The 21779-nt window shown below is 43.3% G+C and overlaps 1 protein-coding gene across 1 annotated transcript in view; it reads left to right on the top strand.

Annotated features, from left to right (window-relative positions):
• LOC311049822 (calsyntenin-2-like) overlaps nt 1–21779 on the top strand; it is a gene marked incomplete at its 5' end in the record, with an annotated part of 321705 nt that overhangs the window by 148419 nt on the left and 151507 nt on the right. Inside the window, one exon of the mRNA XM_084063685.1 lies at nt 1331–1453. Coding sequence (XP_083919811.1) covers nt 1331–1453 — 123 coding nt within the window. The remainder of the gene's footprint in view (nt 1–1330; nt 1454–21779) is intronic.

Genomic DNA, 21779 nt, shown 5'->3' with positions numbered 1-21779 from the left:
GTGCTGAATGCTTAGTAAATCTGACCCTTAGTATCTTTACCATACATGGGATTCATGTGTAAAATGAGGGTCTTTGTATGTTGATATTATGCAGCAGAATGACCCGTAATGGGTTTCTAACAGTTTAATTTGCAGCTCTCTGCCTACTTTGTCAAGGGGTCATTATCACTATTTACTGAATAATTGAGGTAATCTTTGGCTGTGATTGCTAGATAGGCAATCATTCAATACAGCCTTATTCAAAAAGAGGTTTTATGTATTCATTATTCTTATTCTGCTGCCACTAGGTGAAAGCACTTAATTCCCCATAAAACATTATAATATTTTTAGGAACAACTGGCCCTGGTAATACACACACACACACACACACACACACACACACACACACACACACACACACACACACACACACACACACACACACACACACACACACACACACACACACACACACACACACACACACACACACACACACACACACACACACACTGATGTTTCTCATCATTATCAACTCACCACTCTGAACTTGAGACTGAGAAGAGGACAGGGTACAGTTTCTGATTTGCTTCTGACCGAGTCAGCAAAACCTCTAAGTGTGGGATTTGAGGAGAAAAGGGCTACTGTTGTTCCTTAATACCTCTTTTGATTGAAACACGGTGTACCAGCGATGCTGCCCAAGGGGCTTTTACTCAATTATGCCCCTTAATCAGGCCCACAGCTCATGAACTTTGTTTTGGCTCGACTCAACGAAACCGGCCTCTGCTGGCTGCTCAATGGTGGTCATTGATCAAGCCTGGCGCAGTGCTTTGAAACCTGCAGGGAACATTTGAGTTGAAAAGAAGGAGAGAGAGAGAGAGAGAAGGGAGGTAAAGAGGAGATTAGCAAAATGAGTGGGTCTCGCAGAAAAGGAGAATGGAGGACGGCTGCCAAGGCGAGAATGAAACTGTGCGTGTGAGCACATGCACTCGTCGGTGTGTGTGTGTGAGCACATGCACTCGTCTGTGTGTGTGTGTGTGTGTGTGTGTGTGTGTGTGTGTGTGTGTGTGTGTGTGTGTGTGTGTGTGTGTGTGTGTGTGTGTGTGTGTGTGTGTGTGTGTGCATTTGTGTACTGTATGTACATGCATTCGGGCATGCATGCAGGTAATTGTTAAAAGTGTGTGTTTTTGTGTGTGTGCTTTCAGCAGCTTATCCTGCTACAGCAGTCGGAAGTGGAATGAAAGGGAACAGTATTCAAGGCACATCCAGGCTGTCAGTTGTACTGCACCTCGTACCACACTGCACAACCTCTTCACTGACACATGTCTCCTTTTCCTTTCGTTGTCCACAGTGAACAAGCACAAGCCGTGGATCGAGACGTCGTACCATGGGGTGATCACAGAGAACACAGACATTGTCCTCCTTGACCCTCCGCTGGTGGCCCTGGACAAAGACGCCCCGGTCCCCTATGCAGGTATGGTGCATTCCTAATGCTTTTGTCACTTGTCAAGTGAGGGTGACAGCAAGTACAAAGGGGAGGAAAAAAATAGAATTGAGTGCATAAAACCCACAGTGTCATGTCTGTGCGTGTAGGAGCCCAACTTAGCGTCGTCTATGGTTAATTGCCATATTGCTGTTTTTTATTTGTCCGTTATCTACGTCAACCATTTAATCCAATAACAGTTCCAACAGTGGAAAGTTGTCACAAATACACCCTGTGGAGGCTGAGGACAGCACAAAGACCAGTCACACTGCATTAGATTTTTCCACTTTGTGACCATTCCATCTCCCCCTGTGGAGCTGGCAGTTCTTTGGGGACAGCGTTAGCTGGAGGCTGCTGGCACGCCTGGTGTCTTCTCCCGCCAGTCTGCTAAATTGGCCAAGGCCCCAGCTTGGTGCTGCCGTTTGGGGCTGGAGCCCACTCAACAAAGCCCTTGAGCAGGGCTGAAAATGATTGTCTGCCTGTCTGGATGGATGGAAACTGAGTAGGTGTGTGTGTGTATGTATGCGTCCGTTTGTTTGTTTGTTTGTTTGCTTTTGTCTGTGTGTGTGTGTGTGTGTGTGTGTGTGTGTGTGTGTGTGTGTGTGTGTGTGTGTGTGTGTGTGTGTGTGTGTGTGTGTGTGTGTGTGTGTGTGTGTGTGTAGAATTGTTTGAGGGGGCTAACTGTAACGGCCACCCCACAGGAATAGTCAGAGAAAAATAAGACAGAGGAGCTTGCTGGCCGACCAACATATGTCCTCTGGCTCTGGAAGGACTGACAGCATCACACTGAGAGAAAACACACACGCATACATACACACACACGCACGCACGCATGCACACTATAATGTGTTGTGATTACGTTACCTGCCATCGTTTCTCCTGCCATGTCTGTCACTTAGGCCAGTGGTTCTCAAACTTTTTCATGTCAAGGACCCCCAAATTGACACTTATTAGCCCGCGGACCCCCATTTCAATAGATAAGCCAAGGACCCCCATAAGAGAAGATCTTTTACGGCTCTAGCAGTGATTCTCAACCATTTTAATTTCAAGGACCCCCAGTTTGACATGGATTAGGGCTACGGACCCCCATTTAATGGCATTTATATCTCTGGGACCCCAATTCATATCGTAAAATCAATGTCAATTTAACTCTGAGAGTGTACAAATGGAACCAAATGGACCCGTTAGGGTCCATTTGGTTCCATTTGTACACTCTCAGAGTTACAGACCCATAAGGGTCCATTTGGTTCCTGTCCATCATTTAGCTGGGGACCCCCTGGAACCCCCTCAAGTACCCCTGGGGGTACTTTTAGAACCAATGACTTAGGCTATCTGACTTTGTGCAAACGGTCCCAAATGGGTATTTTATACTCGACATTCACAATGTGGATTTTGCTGCGTCATCGTTTCCTCTCATCTCCCCTCTCACTGTACTCTGTGCCCCCCCCCCCCCCCATCACCACTTCTATCACTAGCTTCATCGAAACCGCGCACACACATGTACAGGCCGTGGTGAAGCCAGACGGACACAGTTCAGGGCAGAGACAGACAGCTAAATCGGTAATTAGCCACAGCGGGTCAAAGTGTTCCTCTGAGTGCAGAGTGACAGGGCAGAGCAGAGCTGTGTGGTTCTGCCTCATTAATTAGGTCGTTTGCCTTTTAATCACCTCCAGGTCAGCTAATGCTCAACTTAGGGGCTGGGGGTTCCTGGTACAGTACGTGATGTGTTCTTTTCTTTTTTTTCTCCCAATGTAGTCCATTTCCCCAATTCCCCACGTACTGTAGTATCTGTCACTTTCTGACCTCTGTGGCTGTGCAAGACAATGAAAACATACTACTGTAGAGTGAAACGATACTTAATTAAATGCACACTGGATAACCAGAATAATAAGACATATTCTAGTTAATATATAAGCCTTTAAGTATGTTTACATAAACAAAATAAATGACTAGAGTGCCTGAATAAAGCATGCGCTGTAACATTTCAGTAGTGAACTGCACGGTGCGTGCCCCTTGGAGCAGACTTTAATAGCTGCCATTGCAAATTGTTCCATGTTGGACTTTGAACTGTAGTGGGCGATGATGAGTCGACAGCATTAGCTCAATAGTCCATTGAGTTATTATGTTGGAGAGGCTGTTTTTTTTTTGGTAGCTGTTTCTCTGCAGCCAGCTTGCTTTTTAAGTGCTGGGTCAGCACTTAATGGGCAAAACCTGAACAGAGTGGTGTTATTTGACACATGTAAGGTACAGTACCTGCTAGTCAGAGATGATTTTCTATTGTTAGCAATCACACACACACACACACACACACACACACACACACACACACACACACACACACACGCACACACGCACGCAGAATGTGCTATTCTCTGACATTCAATTCATGTGTCAATGCTTCACTTTCATTGGTCTCTGAGGTCCTGTGGCTTTTGCTTACATGCCACTCTTAATGTCCCAGCAGAGTGCTCTACATATATGCTGCTCAATCAATACCACCATCAGTCTCGACAGGTTCATTGGTCCCTATGCATCAAATGTACTATACACTACACACTGCACACTACACACTACACACACACACTCCCCATGAGTCATGTGCCATGTCCTCTATATTGGCTCTGATGTGTCCTGGTGACATTTCTGTTTCACTGATCCCACTTAGCAGGACTATCAGCAGAGGCTGTCTTCTCTAATCATTCCCACTGATGTGAGACAGACACTCTGGTTTCCATGTTTGTTGGCTACTGTCCGCATAACCATGTGCTTGAATAATAGCCGTTTGCCGCATCACCAGTGGTGTAAAGTAAATAAGTACATTTACTCAAGTACTGTACTTAGTAAGTAAAATTTGTAGGTACTTTTTTACTTTACTGGAGTATTTCCAATTGTCTATACTTTTACTTCTACTCCACTACATCTCAGAGGCAAATTTTGTACTTTTACTCCACTACAATTATTTGAAAACTTTAGTTACTAGTTACTTTGCAGATATCAATTAGTACATTATAAAACATACATTAACCACTTTATCCCTATTATATACATGGCTATTTGAAAATAGCAGATCTACAAGCTCACAACGCGTCGCACCGCGACGCGTTGTGAGCTTATAGATCTGCTATTTTCAAACATTTTAGTACTTTTACTTTTGGTACTTTTAAGTCCATTTTGTCCATTACTTTTGCACTTTTACTCAAGTAAATTTTGAATTCTGGACTTTTACGTGTACCAGCTAGAGTACTTCTACATTGCTGTATTGATACTTTTACTTAAGTAAAACATTTGAGTAGTTTTTCCAGCACTGAGCATCACCAAACACTTGTTTAACATTAAGCTAAATCCACTAGGAGCACTCATGGGCATCGCTTGTTGCTTCCCTTTACAAAACACAGGTGATGTTTCTGGAGCCGGAAATACCATTGGATGGTAAAGGCAGCTTCTGTGAGCGCTCTTCATGTTTGTTGCGTAGTATTATTTTTCTAGTACTTTTTAGTCTTTTTTTCCTCCACGCACACTGTCACGTGGCACTATCAGATGTGACAGACAATCAATCCTGTACATCAGAACAGAGATCACTCTGTTCTGATGTACAGAGTGATCTCTGACTTCTTTGAGGAAAATGTTCCACCGCGTTCTGGGACGATACCCCTTTGTTTATTATTCTTATGTCTTTAAATTAAAACTGTGAAAATAGCATTTCTACAAGAAGTAAGTATGGCATGCATTTACGAAAATAACATAAAAAGTTGAAATACAAGAAATACAAACTAGCTGTTTGGCTAAAGCTGCATCTACACCAGACTTTTCAAAGCGTGCGTATACGTGGCGCGTACATCGTGCTTGTTTAGATCCAATTGATATCAATGATACCGGCTACACCAAGTGTGTGGATACGCGAGTCCCGCATACGCAGGCTTTAAAATAGGACTGGATCTAAAAGTGTGTGCGTATATATGCGCATGTGTGTCTGCAATATCAGACGCATTGGGTGGTTGCATAAACATGAAGCCTAGACAACAAAATCTAAATTATTAGATATATATATTAAGACCTACGTTTCTGAATTGACCGTCACACTTGTCTTGTTTTTAAAAAAAGGCTGTTGTTGTCCTTTAAAAGAGCAGAGATCTTACATTGTAGTGAGTACTGTAGGACGCTCTTGCAATCAACAATGTCACAACAAAGGCAATGCAAATAGATATGAGTAAACATACTGCACAGTTAATGTACCATGATTAATTAGCTTCTGTCTGTCTGTCTGTCTGATTGGGAAACAGAGCCTGAGCTCATTACAAACAGTATGTCATTAGCACCGCAGTGGTTATCTTAGTACCGTTCGTGGGCGGGTGATCAGAGATGTGTTGATTGATAGGAATTTAGGATTTAATCAGTGTCTTTGCAACGTGAAATATGGTTCACACATATACATTTTCACATTATAATCATACGGGAGTAATTCAAATAGTCTTTCCCTGATAAAGGCGATAAGTAAGACTACATACAGAAATGAAGCTATACCACATAAAACATGCAGCTAGCTGTCAGTACAAATCTCTACTCATGCCAAACCTTTATTCTATTTGTGGAATAAATTGACAAAACCGCCAATAAGCCCTTGAACCACAGTAGAAGTGTAAAATATGAAATTACCTTTATTAAAACATCTATTCTCCAGAATATTTAAAGATTTAACACAGCCAAGCTCAGTTCTTGGCCTGGCCGTGGTGTCACATGTATATTTGATCTATTGCCTACTCTCATTTAATTTCCATGAATTGAGTTGTGAATACGAGCCCAATCAAAGAGCCCTATGGTGTTTTCATTCAATTCAACTGAAATGTATCAACGTATAAACAATCTATCTACAGCTCTTTATAGTTACAGAATAAGCTATTGGATGACAGGCCCTTTTGATTTCTTATTTAATAAGGGCTACTTTGAATAAGGCAAATTGATTTCCTCTTTTCAAACAGAACCCTGAGTTCAAAGCCATTGTTTTATTGTTTAACACAAAAAGTAACAGACTGACCTCATTTGTATTCAATTAAACCATTAAAAATAAATGTTATAACGCCTCTCATCTAGTAATTTTTTGGCCTTTTCCCCACCATAATTAAAGTCAAGTATTCTCATTTTTGCCTGTACTTTGATCAGGCCCACAACTATCCTCCTCTTTCATTATCTCACTCTTTTTGTTATGTCATTGCTGTCAAACTTCATTGAGGTACGTTATGTACTGTAGGTCTTGTTTCGTCATTTAACAACACCAGTCTCACAAATCTACTTGCAGCAGCAACATGTTTTCATTCAAGACTAATATTTCTTAGAAGCCTAATCAAACTTGACATGCAGTATTTTTTTTTACATACTACAGTATGTTGAAAATACTGTCAAGTTTGATTAGTCAGTGTCTGCTGAGAGATTTAATTAAATAAAAGATAGCAAAATATAGCATGATATTGCAAACCTAGAATGCCAGACCCAGGCAGAATGTTTATATATCTATTTATTCAGGCTTTTTATCTGTGCATCATGCTTACATCGGCATCATTCACGCGTTAAAGAAGACAACACAACTGTCTTTGACATTACAATTATCTTGGACTCTGTGGCTTCCAGACAATGCAGAATCTTTATACCATTGTTCAGATACACTCATTTATTAATGAAGTGTTGAAATGCAATCTGCTTCTTCACTGAACCACACAGATGAGGGAAATAGTCTTTGTAATGAGATTCTTTCGCACCATCTTAACTTTTTGTCTCTTGATGAGTTTTAGAACTGGCAGAAGGGGCAAGGTTACAGTAAGTTCGTGCAAAGATGTGTGCCTTTGTTCTTTCAGCCAGAGAAGCCAAGAGAAATGCTTTCGTGGGTCTTTATGTAGTTCAAACATAGTTCATGGTCATCTACCTTTCTCTGTCTAACAGCATCCTTTTCTCAAATGAAAGGCTGCCATTCAACAGGGAGTGACCTTTTGTTAACACTGCAAATGTCCATTAAACTCACAGATTGAATCTTGGATCTTGTCGAGAATCGACTCTAAACTCAACTTACACTGTTCTTCCATAAAGGCAGTAAACTTTATTGTCTCCGCCAGGCCGAAAGGCATGGCCGTTTTGCACCCTGTCCGTCTGTCTGTCCGCCCGTCCGTCCGTCCGTCCGTCCGTCCGTCCGTCCGTCCGTCCGTCCATCTGTTCTTCCGTCCGTGTGTCTGTCCGTGTGTACGTGTGTCCGTCCGTCTGTCTGTGAACAGCTAATCTCCGGCACAGTTGGCCCGGTCGCTGCGAAACTGTGCACACACACACTCCTTGGATGCCAAAGCCAAACCTCTGCCCCATTTTTCAGATTGGCCTGTTATAGCGCCACCAGGAGGCCGATTTGTGCAAAACACATTTTTGGATATTACTCCTACAGATTTTGTCCAAACATCACACAAATCGGTAGACAGTATCTCTATAGTCATTTGATCAACACGGATCTGTCCGATTTCCCATATTCCATCCTGATTTCCTATGATTGGCTTCCAAAGTTTGCAGGATTGGTTAGTCTTGAACAAAATGCCTCAAATCATGAACGCAGCATGCAATGTCCGTGAAATTTTGCACGCACATTCCCACTGGGCCGAGGAACAAATTCCACTTGAAAATGTTCTAATCAGCCTCATGGTGGCGCTATAACAGGCCGTTTTACGTTTTTACCTTTAACTGCACCGATCTGTGTGAAACTTTGCACGCACACTCCATAGAGGCCAAGGAAAAAGCTTTGCCCTGCATTTGCCCAGGAGACCGATTTGTGCAAAACACATTTTTGGATATTACTCTTACAGATTCTGTTCAAAAGCACTTTTTCTAGTTGATTCTAATTTGCAATCTTGGCATTAATATTGTCATAAATACCATCCCGTACAAACAGTAGGTCAACCTAAACAGTGAACAGGATCTAAGCTATTTCTTTGGAAGTCCTAACAGTATTCCACGTATACCATTTTATATGGCATGTAAAACCATGCCATTAAAAATGTCCATGTACTGAACACAACGTGGCACTAATAATAGGAAAGCAAGGCTTGTCACCACAGCTATTGCTGCATTTCTATGAATAATGCATGGAAAACATGCATTTTGCACCGTAGAGAAAGGTTGTGAGTAGCGCAATATTTTACAATTTGATGAGATATGCTCTCAGTGTGTGTGGATGTGTGCATGCACACTGTTTGTTTATTTGGTGATGATTATTATTCAAGCCTAAAGGCTTCCAATTAATGTGTCACCCAAACTGTGAAGCTTTTCTCCTGACACGCACACACACACACACACACACACACACACACACACACACACACACACACACACACACACACACACACACACACACACACACACACACACACACACACAGAGAGAGAGAGACCGAATTTAAGCAGACAATTATGTTCCAGGGTGCAACAACCTGAGATAGTGTTCAATACAACAAAAGGCTTTTTGAAGACCTCATACTGAAGCTCAGCTTGGGGGCTTTTTATGCCTTGAAGCATGATACTTTTAACACCAAATATTAATAGAGGAAGAACAGTTTGAGGCTGCTTTTGATGTGCAATGTCCTCTCTCTTAACATTTCAAAACCCTCCTCTGGAGTCTTAAAAGCCCCAGAGCTCTGATCTTGCTCCCAGTTCATGTCCTCTCCAACTTCCACTCCTCGTTCTGTCAGTGCGAGAGGACTTCCTCTTCTCTGTGATACAACGGTTTCCTCTCCTCAAGAGTCCCTCTCTTCCTTCTGCCAGGATCCCATCACCCACTTCTCGTTTTCATCAAAAAAAAGAAAATCCGAGCTAGATGTGTTTTTCTACATCTCATAACATAGGAGTGGATGGAGTGATTTTTTTTGGAATGACGTCATTTCTTGTTCTAGCCTTTCTTGTTCTAGACACAGTCAAATCTAAGTGGACCTGTAAGCTCCATTTGGTTCAGTTTTAGGCTTTTTACACGTACTTGTAATGCAACTTTGTGTAAGTGCATTGCAGTCAGTGACAATCCAAGGCTGAGTCTGAGCATTACATAGTCTAATGCGCCAATAATTAAATTCTGAGCCCACTGCAGTCTCCTTTTTACCATAACAGTCCTTGACCATCCTTGGCTCATATCACACACTCATATCACACACACTCATATCACACACTCACACTATCACGCATTCACTGATTCTCTCACTCTGTTGAACCCTCAAGAGATTTGACAGTGAATGGACAGGATTCCCACACAAGGGCACAAGAAAATGGTCTATATCACTGAAAGAAGAGAAGAAAAAAAAGGCAGCGAGCCGCCTTTATTAAATATCACCCGAGAGGGCATGAATCAAAGTAAAAGCTCCCTTTGATAAGAACATGAGAGACAAATAGAGTTTAAAATTCAACACTAATCCCACGTGCGTGCCCACGTTGTTAATTCCCTAAGCATTTCTCTTTGAGGGCACCGAGGTTGTTGTTCCTTCTCTACCGACTGCTCAGAGACGCACCTCCGCCTCCAACATCTCACTACATAACTTCCACAGACAGGAGTAACCCACCCTCTCCTCTCCTCTCCTCGACTGACAAAGGTAATTTTTCAAAGTGGGCCAAAGTGAGAGGAGGAACTCTTAGATCTCCATGGGATAAGCAACAGCGATACGGTAACCAGAGACGTGCTTTCAGCTTCTTCTACCCGGCTATCCGTCTCTGCCCACTCCTTTATCTTTGCCTTACATGTTATCCTGACTAATTTCCGCACGTTCACTTGCATGCAAATTAGAGCCTGTGAACTGAGAGAAGGCTGGCTGAGGGAGTGGGAGGAGAAGAGTGTGTGTTGAAAAGAAAAGAGGAATGAACGGATGAATGCCACTGAAGGAGGCAATGAAGGAAAATGAAGGCTTGAAAAGGATGATGAATTGCGAAATGTCAAAGTGTCGTTAGCCCGGTGCACAATATCTGATGCCTTCATATCTCCCATCAATGAGGTGGGGAAAAAGTGGTGGCATTAGGACCTGTGTGTGTGTGTGTGTGTGTGTGTGTGTGTGTGTGTGTGTGTGTGTGTGTGTGTGTGTGTGTGTGTGTGTGTGTGTGTGTGTGTGTGTGTGTGTGTGTGTGTGTGTGTGTGTGTGTGTGTGTGTGTGTGTGTGTGTGTGTGTGTGTGTGTGTGTGTGTGTGTGTGTGTGTGTGCGTGCGTGCGTGCGTGCGTGTATATATTGAGCTCTGACAGTGATACACTGGCTTAGTAATTGAGGGAGAGATTTCAAGTGAACATGACAGATGGAAGCTTTAAATGAGTAAAGATGCAGGTCCTGAAAAACAGATCGAGCCGTGACTGTTGGCTGTGTTGAGGTGACAGAGATTACACACAGAACATGCTCAGGTGAGCGGATGATAGATTCATTGCAATTTTTTTTTCTGAGTTTGGGTCTGTCTGTTTTTCAGTCTCTCTTTTGCTCACTGATTACCTCCTTTCTGTACCCTTCGCACACGCACGCACGCACGCACGCACGCACGCACGCACGCACGCACGCACGCACGCACGCACGCACGCACGCACGCACGCACGCACGCACACACACACACACACACACACACACACACACACACACACACACACACACACACACACACACACACACACACACACACACACACACACACACACACACACACACACACACACACACACACACACACATACACACACACACACACACCTGCACTGCTGTCCTATCTTTTCCCAGACTGCCTCTGGCTGAACACCTTAATGGCATAATGGTACAACAAGGTGTGACGCTCTTGCTTCTGAGAAAATGTAATTCTAATATGGAAAGGGTACATGAAGATGCTCTGAGGAAGGCTCATAGCCAAAACGCGTAAGCGTTCATTGTATTGGTGTGCCAATGAAAAAAGTGGAAATGTGAGTAATTTGTCCTCCATTTAATTGAAATTTTTGGATGTGCTACCTTTTTGGATTTTTTTTGATTCCTCCTTTGGAAAGGGTACATAAAGATAGTAGTGTGTCTGCAGGGTTACTGGCCACTTACTTTAACGAAAGAGGCCACAGGATTTGAGCTGTTGTGGGAAACTGTTATGCTCACTTCTAAACATGGCTAGAGAGGAGGTGACTTAACAGTGTTATCTGGCAGAATGGGAACAATTGGGGCCTTTGGGGAAGGAAGGATTGCTGGCTTCAAGCCATTTTTGAGGTTCAAAAGGTACAAACTTGATGAGGCTTACTGAGTAGTGAAGGTTCTGACACAGGTGACTGTAACTGAAAATGTGGCTGTATGTGTGTGTGCGTGCGCCCCCGCGTGCACGTGTGTGTGCATGAGTGCCTGCCTGCCTGCCTGCGTGTGTGTGTGTGTGTGTGTGTGTGTGTGTGTGTGTGTGTGTGTGTGTGTGTGTGTGTGTGTGTGTGTGTGTGCACTGAAGTATGCACCAATGCAGATTTCTTCAACCCCTTAAACTGTGTATTAATGGAGTCTTGTAAGCGCATGTGGTAAGAACCTGATGAAGCACTTTGAAAATGATCAAACTTAAGTTGACATGATTTGCCCCAGAATCCAATCTGCTCCCGGCCTCTCTCACTGTGTAAAGTTGGCGATGCTCGAGAACTTGTGACAGACAATTAAGCCATTTGCCTATCTGGAAGCTTAATTATTGTCACTCGCTGGAGCGTAAAATGAAGGTATTGTACAAGTCACGAGGAGATGAAGTTGACCACAAAGAAATCACATGCGCGCGTGTGTGTGTGTGCGTGTGTGTGTGTGAGTGCTTCTTATCTGCTTTCAAGTACAACTATTACTCTGCTTTCTCCATGCATCTCCTCTAATTCTTTTAACTCCCTCAAAATCTCTCAAATTCCACTTAATCTCCACATCAGCACGGTAAAATTCGAGACATTTAAGACATATGTTTACACTCTCAGGACCTTATTATGTGGGTCTTAATTCAACTTCTTATGCGGTAATTAGGTGATAACGCCACCATCTTATGCGCAATCCCTATTATGCTAGTCACGCTGAAGGCAAACACTTAAGCAATAAGACTACTTAGAATATCTTACGTATGGGGGAGTGTTCATATCTTAATTAAGGGTACATATGTGGTAGCTGCTATTTTGCCCCTTGACTTAAAAAGACTCACCGCATGCCACTAAGACGTGGTCAGACCACGTCTACAGTGCAAAAAGAAATTTTTGGTTGTAAGGACACCGGCAGTTTAACTAAGCCGTACTCCAGTGATATTCAACTGGTGGCCCGCGGGCCAAATCCGGCCCTAGAGGAGCATTCTTGTTCTTTTTACATGTTCCAATGTTAAATTAAATGTAAGTATTTATTACTAGAGTCTCGGGGGGCTACGCCCCCCTCGACCCCATCCGCTGTGCGGGGCTTTGCGTTTGTTGGTCCCTCCGTGTCCCTCTGTCTGTATTATTAAGTAATTAAAAAAAAAAAAAAAAGGAAAAGAAAATACATGGGGGACCCCCATCGGGGTCCGTGGACCCCCTCGCGGAACCCCTGGGAGTCTTGGGAGCCGCGCAAAACATCGCGGACCCCTTCAGACCCCATATAGATCCACCGTCTTGCTCCCTGTGGCTTTTGTTTTTTCATGAACGTCCTTGCTTGTTTCTGCCACTTGTTTTTCTCCAAACTGGCATCCTAACTCCAACCTGGCATCCCGACTGACTGCCCAAATCAATGGAGTGGGTATGGCGTCAGCGGCGAGAGGTCCAAATGAATGGAGTGGGTGTGGCGTCAGCGGCGAGAGGTAACAATCCAACTGTAAAGATAGATATGGTTGGTTGTGCAGGATGACCATTTTGAAAGTTTTTTTTTAACCGTTTACTGAAGCTTGTTAATGGTTAATCAACCATTAACAGATAAGAAGAAAATGTAGGATTGTATGTATCATGGAGGAATATTAGTGATTTGGGACACTCAAATTAACACCAACAGTACTGCATTTGCAGTCAAGACACTGAGAGATTAAAATCAGTGTAACCACTTTAAAGCTATTTTATACATCACCAGCATACTGTACAACAATGGACAGCAGGCATCTTGTCTCGATGAGAGTGCATTTTGTGAATATGAACAGTGTGGCCCAATATATGGATGATGAGAGACTTGCAACTTTATTGATTTGAGTAACGAGTTGTCCAATGATTGTAGTAATTTTCATATTTCAAATGTATTGAAGTTAGAGTGAAAGTTGTGATGATAGGCTGCACACTCAAATAAAGTATACAAGTATTGTACTTTGTTACTTTACACCACTGGTATTTCTGCATTAATTAGATATGTGTCGTATCAATTCTGAAGAAAACCTGGAGACTGGCAAGTCAGCCACTGTATACTGGCTCTAGTAATAAAACATTTTAATCAAAGATTTGCAGCGGACACAGACAAGTTTGTCCATGTACGGACTAATTGATGACCCCTGGCCATTGCTCTTTCACAAGGGAAAAGAGCAGTCTTTCTACAGACCCCCATTTAATGGCATTTCTATCACTTGGACCACAATTTATATTGTGAAAATCTATGTCAATTTAACTCTGAGAGTGTACAAATGGAACCAAATGGACCTGTTAGGGTCCATTTGGTTCCATTTGTACACTCTCAGAGTTACAGACCCATAAGGGTCCATTTGGTTCCTAATCTATCATTTAGCTGGGGACCCCCTGGAACTCCCTCAAGGACCCCTGGGGGTCCCCGGGCCCCACTTTGAGAACCAATGGCCTAGGAAACAGGTGAATAGTGGGCCAAGAGAGGCACAGGCACTACTCTGATTCTTCTATGTAGACAAGCCACCGTTGTCCTAAAACTACATTGCCATCGGTAGGTCAGGTCCTTGGGGATGTCTGCTAGTGATATCCTGGCACACTTCAGCCCATGTGCCTCTGGTAAAAAAGCTTTACCTGGCACTGGAACGATGCGGTTAGTACTTTAGCATTATTAAAGGCTGTCTGAAGTCATGCCAGACCGACATGCATTAATGCACAACAGGGATTGCAATCACTCACAATAGAGTGGATCTCGTTTGGAGGTCTTGAGGCGGCCGCTGAAAAGCCCATTGAAATAAGCAGATCCTATCATCAAGAGTGGCTTCTGTCTCATGAGTGGGATCATTTATTGGAGCAGTGGGCCTCTTGATAAGTAATCATCAAGTGTCTGAAGGTTTTATCTGCTGCATTTAATCACAGTCTGGGCCTTTACAGCCCAAGAGCCTCCCTCTCCCTCTCAGCTCTCCACAAATAAACTGTGAGTGCTCATTTTCGAGGGGTGCCTTGTGCCTTATCAGAGGAGATATGCTGTCTCCCCGCCCCTCAGGGTTGTAAACTGGATGCATTAGTAATGAATCACTTGCAAACTCTCACCCCAAGTGGACAACAATTTGTGTCACTGCCTAAGTGCTTGCCCGGCTTCCTCCAGGATCTGAGGTCGGGGCGGGGGGGGGGGTGGTCAGCAGAGGAACCGTATAGTGTGCAGCTGAAAATTGAGGGAGCGTGACCCTGTTGCACTGGCACTATCTAGTGGGTTTTCATGATGCCGTGTGAAATGCAGTACATTATGTACTGTTAGAGCGCATATACCATTAGAGGACAAGTCTGGACTAAAATGAAAAAATTACTAAAATAACCAGCAGCCCCCATAGCATCGAGCAGAGCCCATAAGCATATTGCTACTTATGCTATTTTTTTTGCGGTCAAAAGTGATGTTTTGGTTGTCCCACACGAGCCGACATAGTCTCGTAAATCATGTTTTGGGGTGAGCGTTCAGCACAACTAGCCAATCACAGCGCGTCTTTTCCTAGTCCCAGAATTGGCGCTGTGATTGGCCAGTAGTCACTTTGACTTTGATGCGTGTGTGATGACAACTAATAACAGATTCATGAAAACAAAAAAATCAACTTTGACCTAAAAAAAATAGCGTAACTAGCGATATGCTTATGGGCTCCACTCTATTCAATGGGGGCTGCTGGGGAAACTGGACGACAGGGGCAATTCTGTAAATAGACCCCATGGCAAGTCATTTGGGATCAATATACATGTAAGTAGGAAGCTATACTGTATGTTATTTTAGTCCGGACTTGTCTTTTGAGGCTCAGTCCTTGCACAGCTGGCCCAGGTTAGAATCTGACCTGTGCCCTTTGTTGCATGTCCTTCCCCATCTCTCTCTCCTGCCATTTTCTGTCTCTCTCCACTGTCGGCTTCAAATTGCCCCAAAAATATATTTAAAAACAGAAGAAATGTCTCCTCAAGACCCACTTACACAGTTTTCACGAAGATTAAGTAATTCAACAATGTTTTCTCGAGTAATAACAGAATCCACGCACACTCAAGAGCACACTTCCGCACATTTTAGTGCTGACGTGTTTGTGCAAAATACTTCAATTCTGATAGTAGTAAAATATTATAATAAAATGTTATTCATTTCAAAGAGTTTTATATATTATATATATATATATATATGAAATTATATTTAATATATTTCTTATATTTGGTATCATTAGAGTTCTCAACAGGCCTGAAAATTCAAATCCAACCCGAACAGACCCAGATGAGTTGAAGCCTGAGCCCAACACCGCCTCACACCCAGACCACACCTCCATATGCATTTATTTGATATCCTGATGTTCGCATCATTATAGTTTCAGCTCCATCCAGTTATTTCCTCCTTGCACAATCCCTTTTGAGACTACATAAACACTGGAGAAGAGTCTGTGCATTGCGCTCCTTCGTTGGAAGCTGTCGCACTTGATTCAAGTGAAAAGCCCAACACTCATTGAAAAGCCAGGGTGGAGAGGAATCAGAAAAGCAGAAGGAAGGGAATGTATGTGCGAGGGAGAGAAAAGAGGAGCAAAACGTCCATCACCTTCGTGTCACAAGAGAGCTGATGGAACGGCACTGATAAAAGAGACGTAGGACTGATGAATGTGACTGGCGTGTAAACTTTAATGGCCCACCTTGAACGGGAGTGATTTGCCTATATTTAATTAACTGTAATGTGATCAATCAGGATGTTAAAGGATGGATCAGTGAAGCACTGTGCCAGACAGACTCATCCTGCAGCTTGTTGAACCTCAAGAACCTTCTGAGGTAGAGCTAGATGTAGAGCCATCAGTTAACTCATGTCACCACCAAAGCTCTGGGGTCAGCTCTGTCTACAGTTGTGTTGAGACCCAAGAATTAGCCACATGAGACAGGATATGATAAGATTAAGATGAAAGTATTTGTGTCTGAAGGAAAGAAAGAAAAGGAAAATGAGTAAAAGACAGCTGGACCATGAATCTGTAATTGCACAGAATGTGTGTGTGTGTGTGTGTGTGTGTGTGTGTGTGTGTGTGTGTGTGTGTGTGTGTGTGTGTGTGTGTGTGTGTGTGTGTGTGTGTGTGTGTGTGTGTGTGTGTGTGTGTGTGTGTGTGTGTGTGTGTGTGTGTGTCCTGATCGACTTGCTGTGTGTGTCGCTGAGGATCTGACTGGCTGCATCGTAAGGGAACTGTACTGACTGACCTCAACCACAAGGCAGTGGTCATGCGGACAGCCGATAATCCTTGACTATTATGCATATTTTATCTCAACTAAATGAACAAGGGATGCAACTGATTGCACTGATTCGCTTAACTAAAGTCTTTAATCATTTTGTGATTGAAATCCTTTCCTTTGGCTACAATGGGACACTTTTAGTATGCCTCAGACACCTTCTGGTTCCCATAGAGCCCTTGCACGTGTTTTTAGATAAAAACCTATTCTAGTGTTATCTTGCTTTTACCACCCTCATAAGGCCCATCACACATTGTCACACATCATATTGTAATTCCGAGCAGTTTCCCTTGGTTGTTTAGACAAAACCCAACGCCCAGATGAACATGTGAGTGAAAGTCCACAGTCATTATTCTGTTGGGCCTTGGGTGGGTGATCCCATTGATACCTTGCCTGCTGTATGTCAGAAAATATATTCCATCAAAAGAACGGCACCCTAAAAGTGTCCAGGAAGACAGACAACATCCATGTTAGGTGAAAGTGAAGTGCAAATTGATGGCATATATTATCCTAACCTCCATTCTCAACTTGACCTTTATATCACCACAAAATATATTATAAAAACCCCTTCTCTTCTTGGCTCTGTTCACCATCTATCAAAGGCAGGCTTGAAGACAGCTCTGTTACAACCCTGAAGCAGAAAAAATAAAAGGCCAATAAAAGTTCAGCTTATTAAATTAAACAGGTATTCAAATTCTTGTGAGTGCAATGAAATGAAGTTAAATTAAATTGGGTGTAAAGGAAATGGTCCAGTCAAGATTAAATTGTCTAACTTTTTAAACACTCGCTTCTTCTTAGACAGGATGTGGTGGTGGCTGAACAGAATTTGAATGATAGAATCGTGACATATTTTCAATTATCTGCTAGTGTCCTGTACACGCCTGGGGACATCCTCTTAATGTGTTGATTTATATACAGTATATGTCAGAGGTGGCACCAAGGGTCATTCATGTTTCTTGAATGCAGTGGATCTGACTGAGTTCACACATAGAGTCATCTCACTGCTATGGTTGGAATGCTGCGTGTGCGTGTGTGTGTGTGTGTGTGTGTGTGTGTGTGTGTGTGTGTGTGTGTGCGTGTGCGTGTGCGTGTGTGCGTGTGAGCGTGTGTGTGTGCTCGTGTCCGTTCCCACACCACAACAATTGTCGAATTTCGCTCACGGGTCTGGCCTTTTAACAGGCTACATCCCCATTTCAATTTGCATACAATTTGTACACTTTGCATAAACAGTCCATTATTGACTTTAGATTATGGCCACTAGGGGGCCCACCCTGCTGTGAGAATGCGCCATCTACAGGGAGCTGCAGAGAGCACATGCCCCCATTCACATCAACAGGGCTGCAGCTGAACGTGAGCAGCTTCAGGTTCCTCTGGGTTCACATCCGCGAGGAACTGAGCTGGCCACATCATGTGGTTCTCAAAATGTTTCATGTCAAGGACCCCCAAAATGATATGTATTCGGCCACGGACCCCCATCTGAAAATATATTGTTCCAGGGACCCCCAGACGCAAAGATTCCAGTCAAAAAATTTCCCTTTAAAAATACATCCTTTTCTATTTCTGTCTTGGATTTCCCTGTACTGTATATGGCCTTTTATGTGCATTTGGTGACCTCACCTGCTTCTGTTTTTCTTAAAAAAAAAAAAAGAAAAACGATTGATCAAAAAAATAAAATGTTCACAATTTAAAAAAAATTGCCAAACAAAAAAAAATGGTTAAAGCTAAAATGTAAAATGACACAGATGCGTTCCCAGATTGAATGGGTTAGGGTGCGTGAGACAATGGCTAAGACGCTCTACTACAAGACTACAAGCCCCAGGCTCAACAGAGGATGGTTAAAACAGCACAGCGCGTCACCAGGACCTTTGCACCCACACGGTAGCGGAGTGACGATTCTGTCATGCTGGCTTTCTCAATAATCGTCAGCAAAGGTCAGGGTCAAGAGAATGAAAGAGTTGCCATCTACCTGCCCTCAGGGCCTGCTCTATACATGCCATTCTCCATGGGAAAGAGTAATGGCAGCATGAATGTTTTGGCAATTGACAATAACTGACAACGTTGTTTCTAAGGAGCTGCTTTACAGTGATTGTAAAGTGATTCATTCAAACACGTTTGACAGTATGTTTGGATAATAAGACATTCTACGTTCATAACAAATTCTCTAATGACTTCTGCTTTTTACAAGATAAATATACGCTACACCCGAAGGTGATGGGAACTGCTGAACATATTATGTACAACTATTACACAAAATCCATGTTCACAATCAATTATACACACAATAGCACCAAAACCTATGTTTTAAACATGTGCAGTTCAATTGTATTCTTATGACTTGATTAAACCAGAGAGAGGGTTAATATCGGATTAATTGGAACAATGCATGTGACCACATGTATAGAAGCACCCGAGGGGAATAGACAGCCATGTGACAGGTGTATGTGGACGCGTGTATGAGCCAAGCAATCGCTGGTTCAGCGGTGATTGTTCGCAAATTGTTGTTGAGCCAGGGTCGTTTTTTGGAGAATATGCTTGAGGATGGTGTATTTCACTTCATTTCGCTTACTTCGTACATTCATGTGCGTTTGGAAAAAAAAACGGCTAGATATCTCTGGAGGGATGACCCCACGACATGGCGTCACTTCATTGGTCTTTTTAAATGGATTGTTTTGGTCATACAGTTTTACGGTGACGTCCCTGGGGAAGGTGTATAGGCCTATTGGTGTGTCACTAGTCAGTGCTGGCCCCAGGCTGTGTACGTTTAACCCAATGCAGCAGTTTTATAGTGTCGACCAGTGCACTTTTAATTCACATCACCCTGGGCTTGACTATCAATCCTTCAACCATAATGACCTGATGACCAACCCCCCTCCCTCTCTCTCTCTCTCTCTCTCACACACGCACACGCACACGCACACGCACAGCAACTGCTACAACCACCATGAGTGATTCATCAGCACTGATATATTCCCTGCAGGAGCATGTGTTAATTACAGGGGGCTAATCGATATCTTCCACTAAATGATCGCTCAAAGGCATTGTATAATGTGTGTCTGTGTGTGAGCACTACTGTGCACACACGCACACACGCACGCGCGCACACGCACACACACACACAACGTCTGTATGTGAGCAAACGCCCTTCGGGGTACGCATGTGTGGTGGCTCTACCTGATGTGATGGATGGTGTGTGTGTGTTTTTTGCCCCCAGCTGTGTTATACAGGCTGTGAGTCCGTCTCTCACCCGCCTGGCAGTGCAACACAACACACAGCCCAGGGATCAGTGTATGTTGTGGAGAGTCAGTGAGATGTAGGCGCCGTAGATTAAATGCTTCTGAAAATAGGTGCTGTTATTCTGTAAGTTGAGTGCTTCATTGGCCATTGCATTGTACATACTACTACAACATGCATGCATGCATGCCTCGAAGAGGACAAGAGCGCACAGTGACCGGGGCTGGCACGCCTGGAGCAGTTTTGGTGTTCAGCCCCTTGCTCAAGGGCACTTCGGCAGAGCTGATGAGCACCACAGACAGACGGATGGTCAATACCATCCACCCTGCACACAACTGGAAAACACCCGCCTGTTGGGACTGGGGATCGAACCAGTATCTATTTTTCTGTCCGCTGTTTTTGGTTTCTCTTTTAAAACTTTAAAACGCTCTCAAACTTATTTTTGAGGCACGACATTTACTTTTAAGATATCGTCTGGATATAATTTAGTTGTTTAACTTCATATATGTGGTCAATTAATCATGACAGAGCCTGTTTAAAAATAAAAATTCAGAGAACCGGCAGGGGCGGGCAGTGACACGCATGTATACGAATAAAGCAAATTATTTTTGGCATGGCCCTTTTAAGAGTCCCCTTGCGTCACGTTGGCTGGTGGTGGGGAAAACAAACTACTGATTGGCTGAAGGGTAACGAACTGCTGATTGGCTGAAGGGGTTGTCAGTCAACGGTACTAAGACTAAGCCAGACTCCTTCCTGAAATCAAATGCAAATGTGATTTCCGGAGGGAGGGGGGTTTACCAGGCTGGCAATAACCCCCTTTTGAGGATCCTTGAAGACGTTGCTGTGCTGCTGTGCAAGAAGCGCTTCCATTAAAACGGCATAAAAATAAAGGCAGGAGGATAATAATAATAGTAGTGGCATTAAAACAATGGCAAAAAAAAAATGTATTAAACAAAAACTTTTTTTTTTTTCTATAGGTAGTCGACTACCACTGGGTGAAATTAGTTCACCAGTAAAAATCTCTAGTCGTGAAAGCCCTAATATGTAGTACAGTGTATGTATCCGTGCTTGCACAACTATCTATGGTCTGTAGCCTACAGTACACAGGAGTCAGTCCTCCCTCTAAAGTCTCTAACTAGAAAATCCACTGGACCACAGGGGAACGTTTAGCTACTACTTGATAGGACAAGTGGACAGCCAACTTATAAAAAGACAACAGAATCCCAATATTTATATATCTCAATATTGTGACATCCTGATGACCCGATGAAGGTCAGTGTGACCGAAACGTTGTATATGTTCTGTATTAAATAGCTGCAAGTGAAGACTTTTGTCTTCTTGAGCTCTCATAACTTCTCAGCTCACACTATACATGACACCCCCCACCCTCTCTCTATCCAAATTAGAACGATTACACGTCCTAACAGTGTTAACAAAGATTGGAGAAGTCAGCAACGGATGGAGAGAGAGCGGGAGGAAAAACAAAGAGAGTGCAGAGATGGCAAGCTGCCCGGGCATTAGTGTTAAAGCACTA

Source organism: Gymnoscopelus microlampas (assembly GCF_963454915.1).
Source record: "Gymnoscopelus microlampas genome assembly, chromosome: 8".
Classification (NCBI taxonomy): Eukaryota; Metazoa; Chordata; class Actinopteri; order Myctophiformes; family Myctophidae; genus Gymnoscopelus; species Gymnoscopelus microlampas.
The sequence above is the reverse complement of the archived record's forward strand: the minus strand, read 5'-3'. Positions and strand labels throughout refer to the sequence as shown.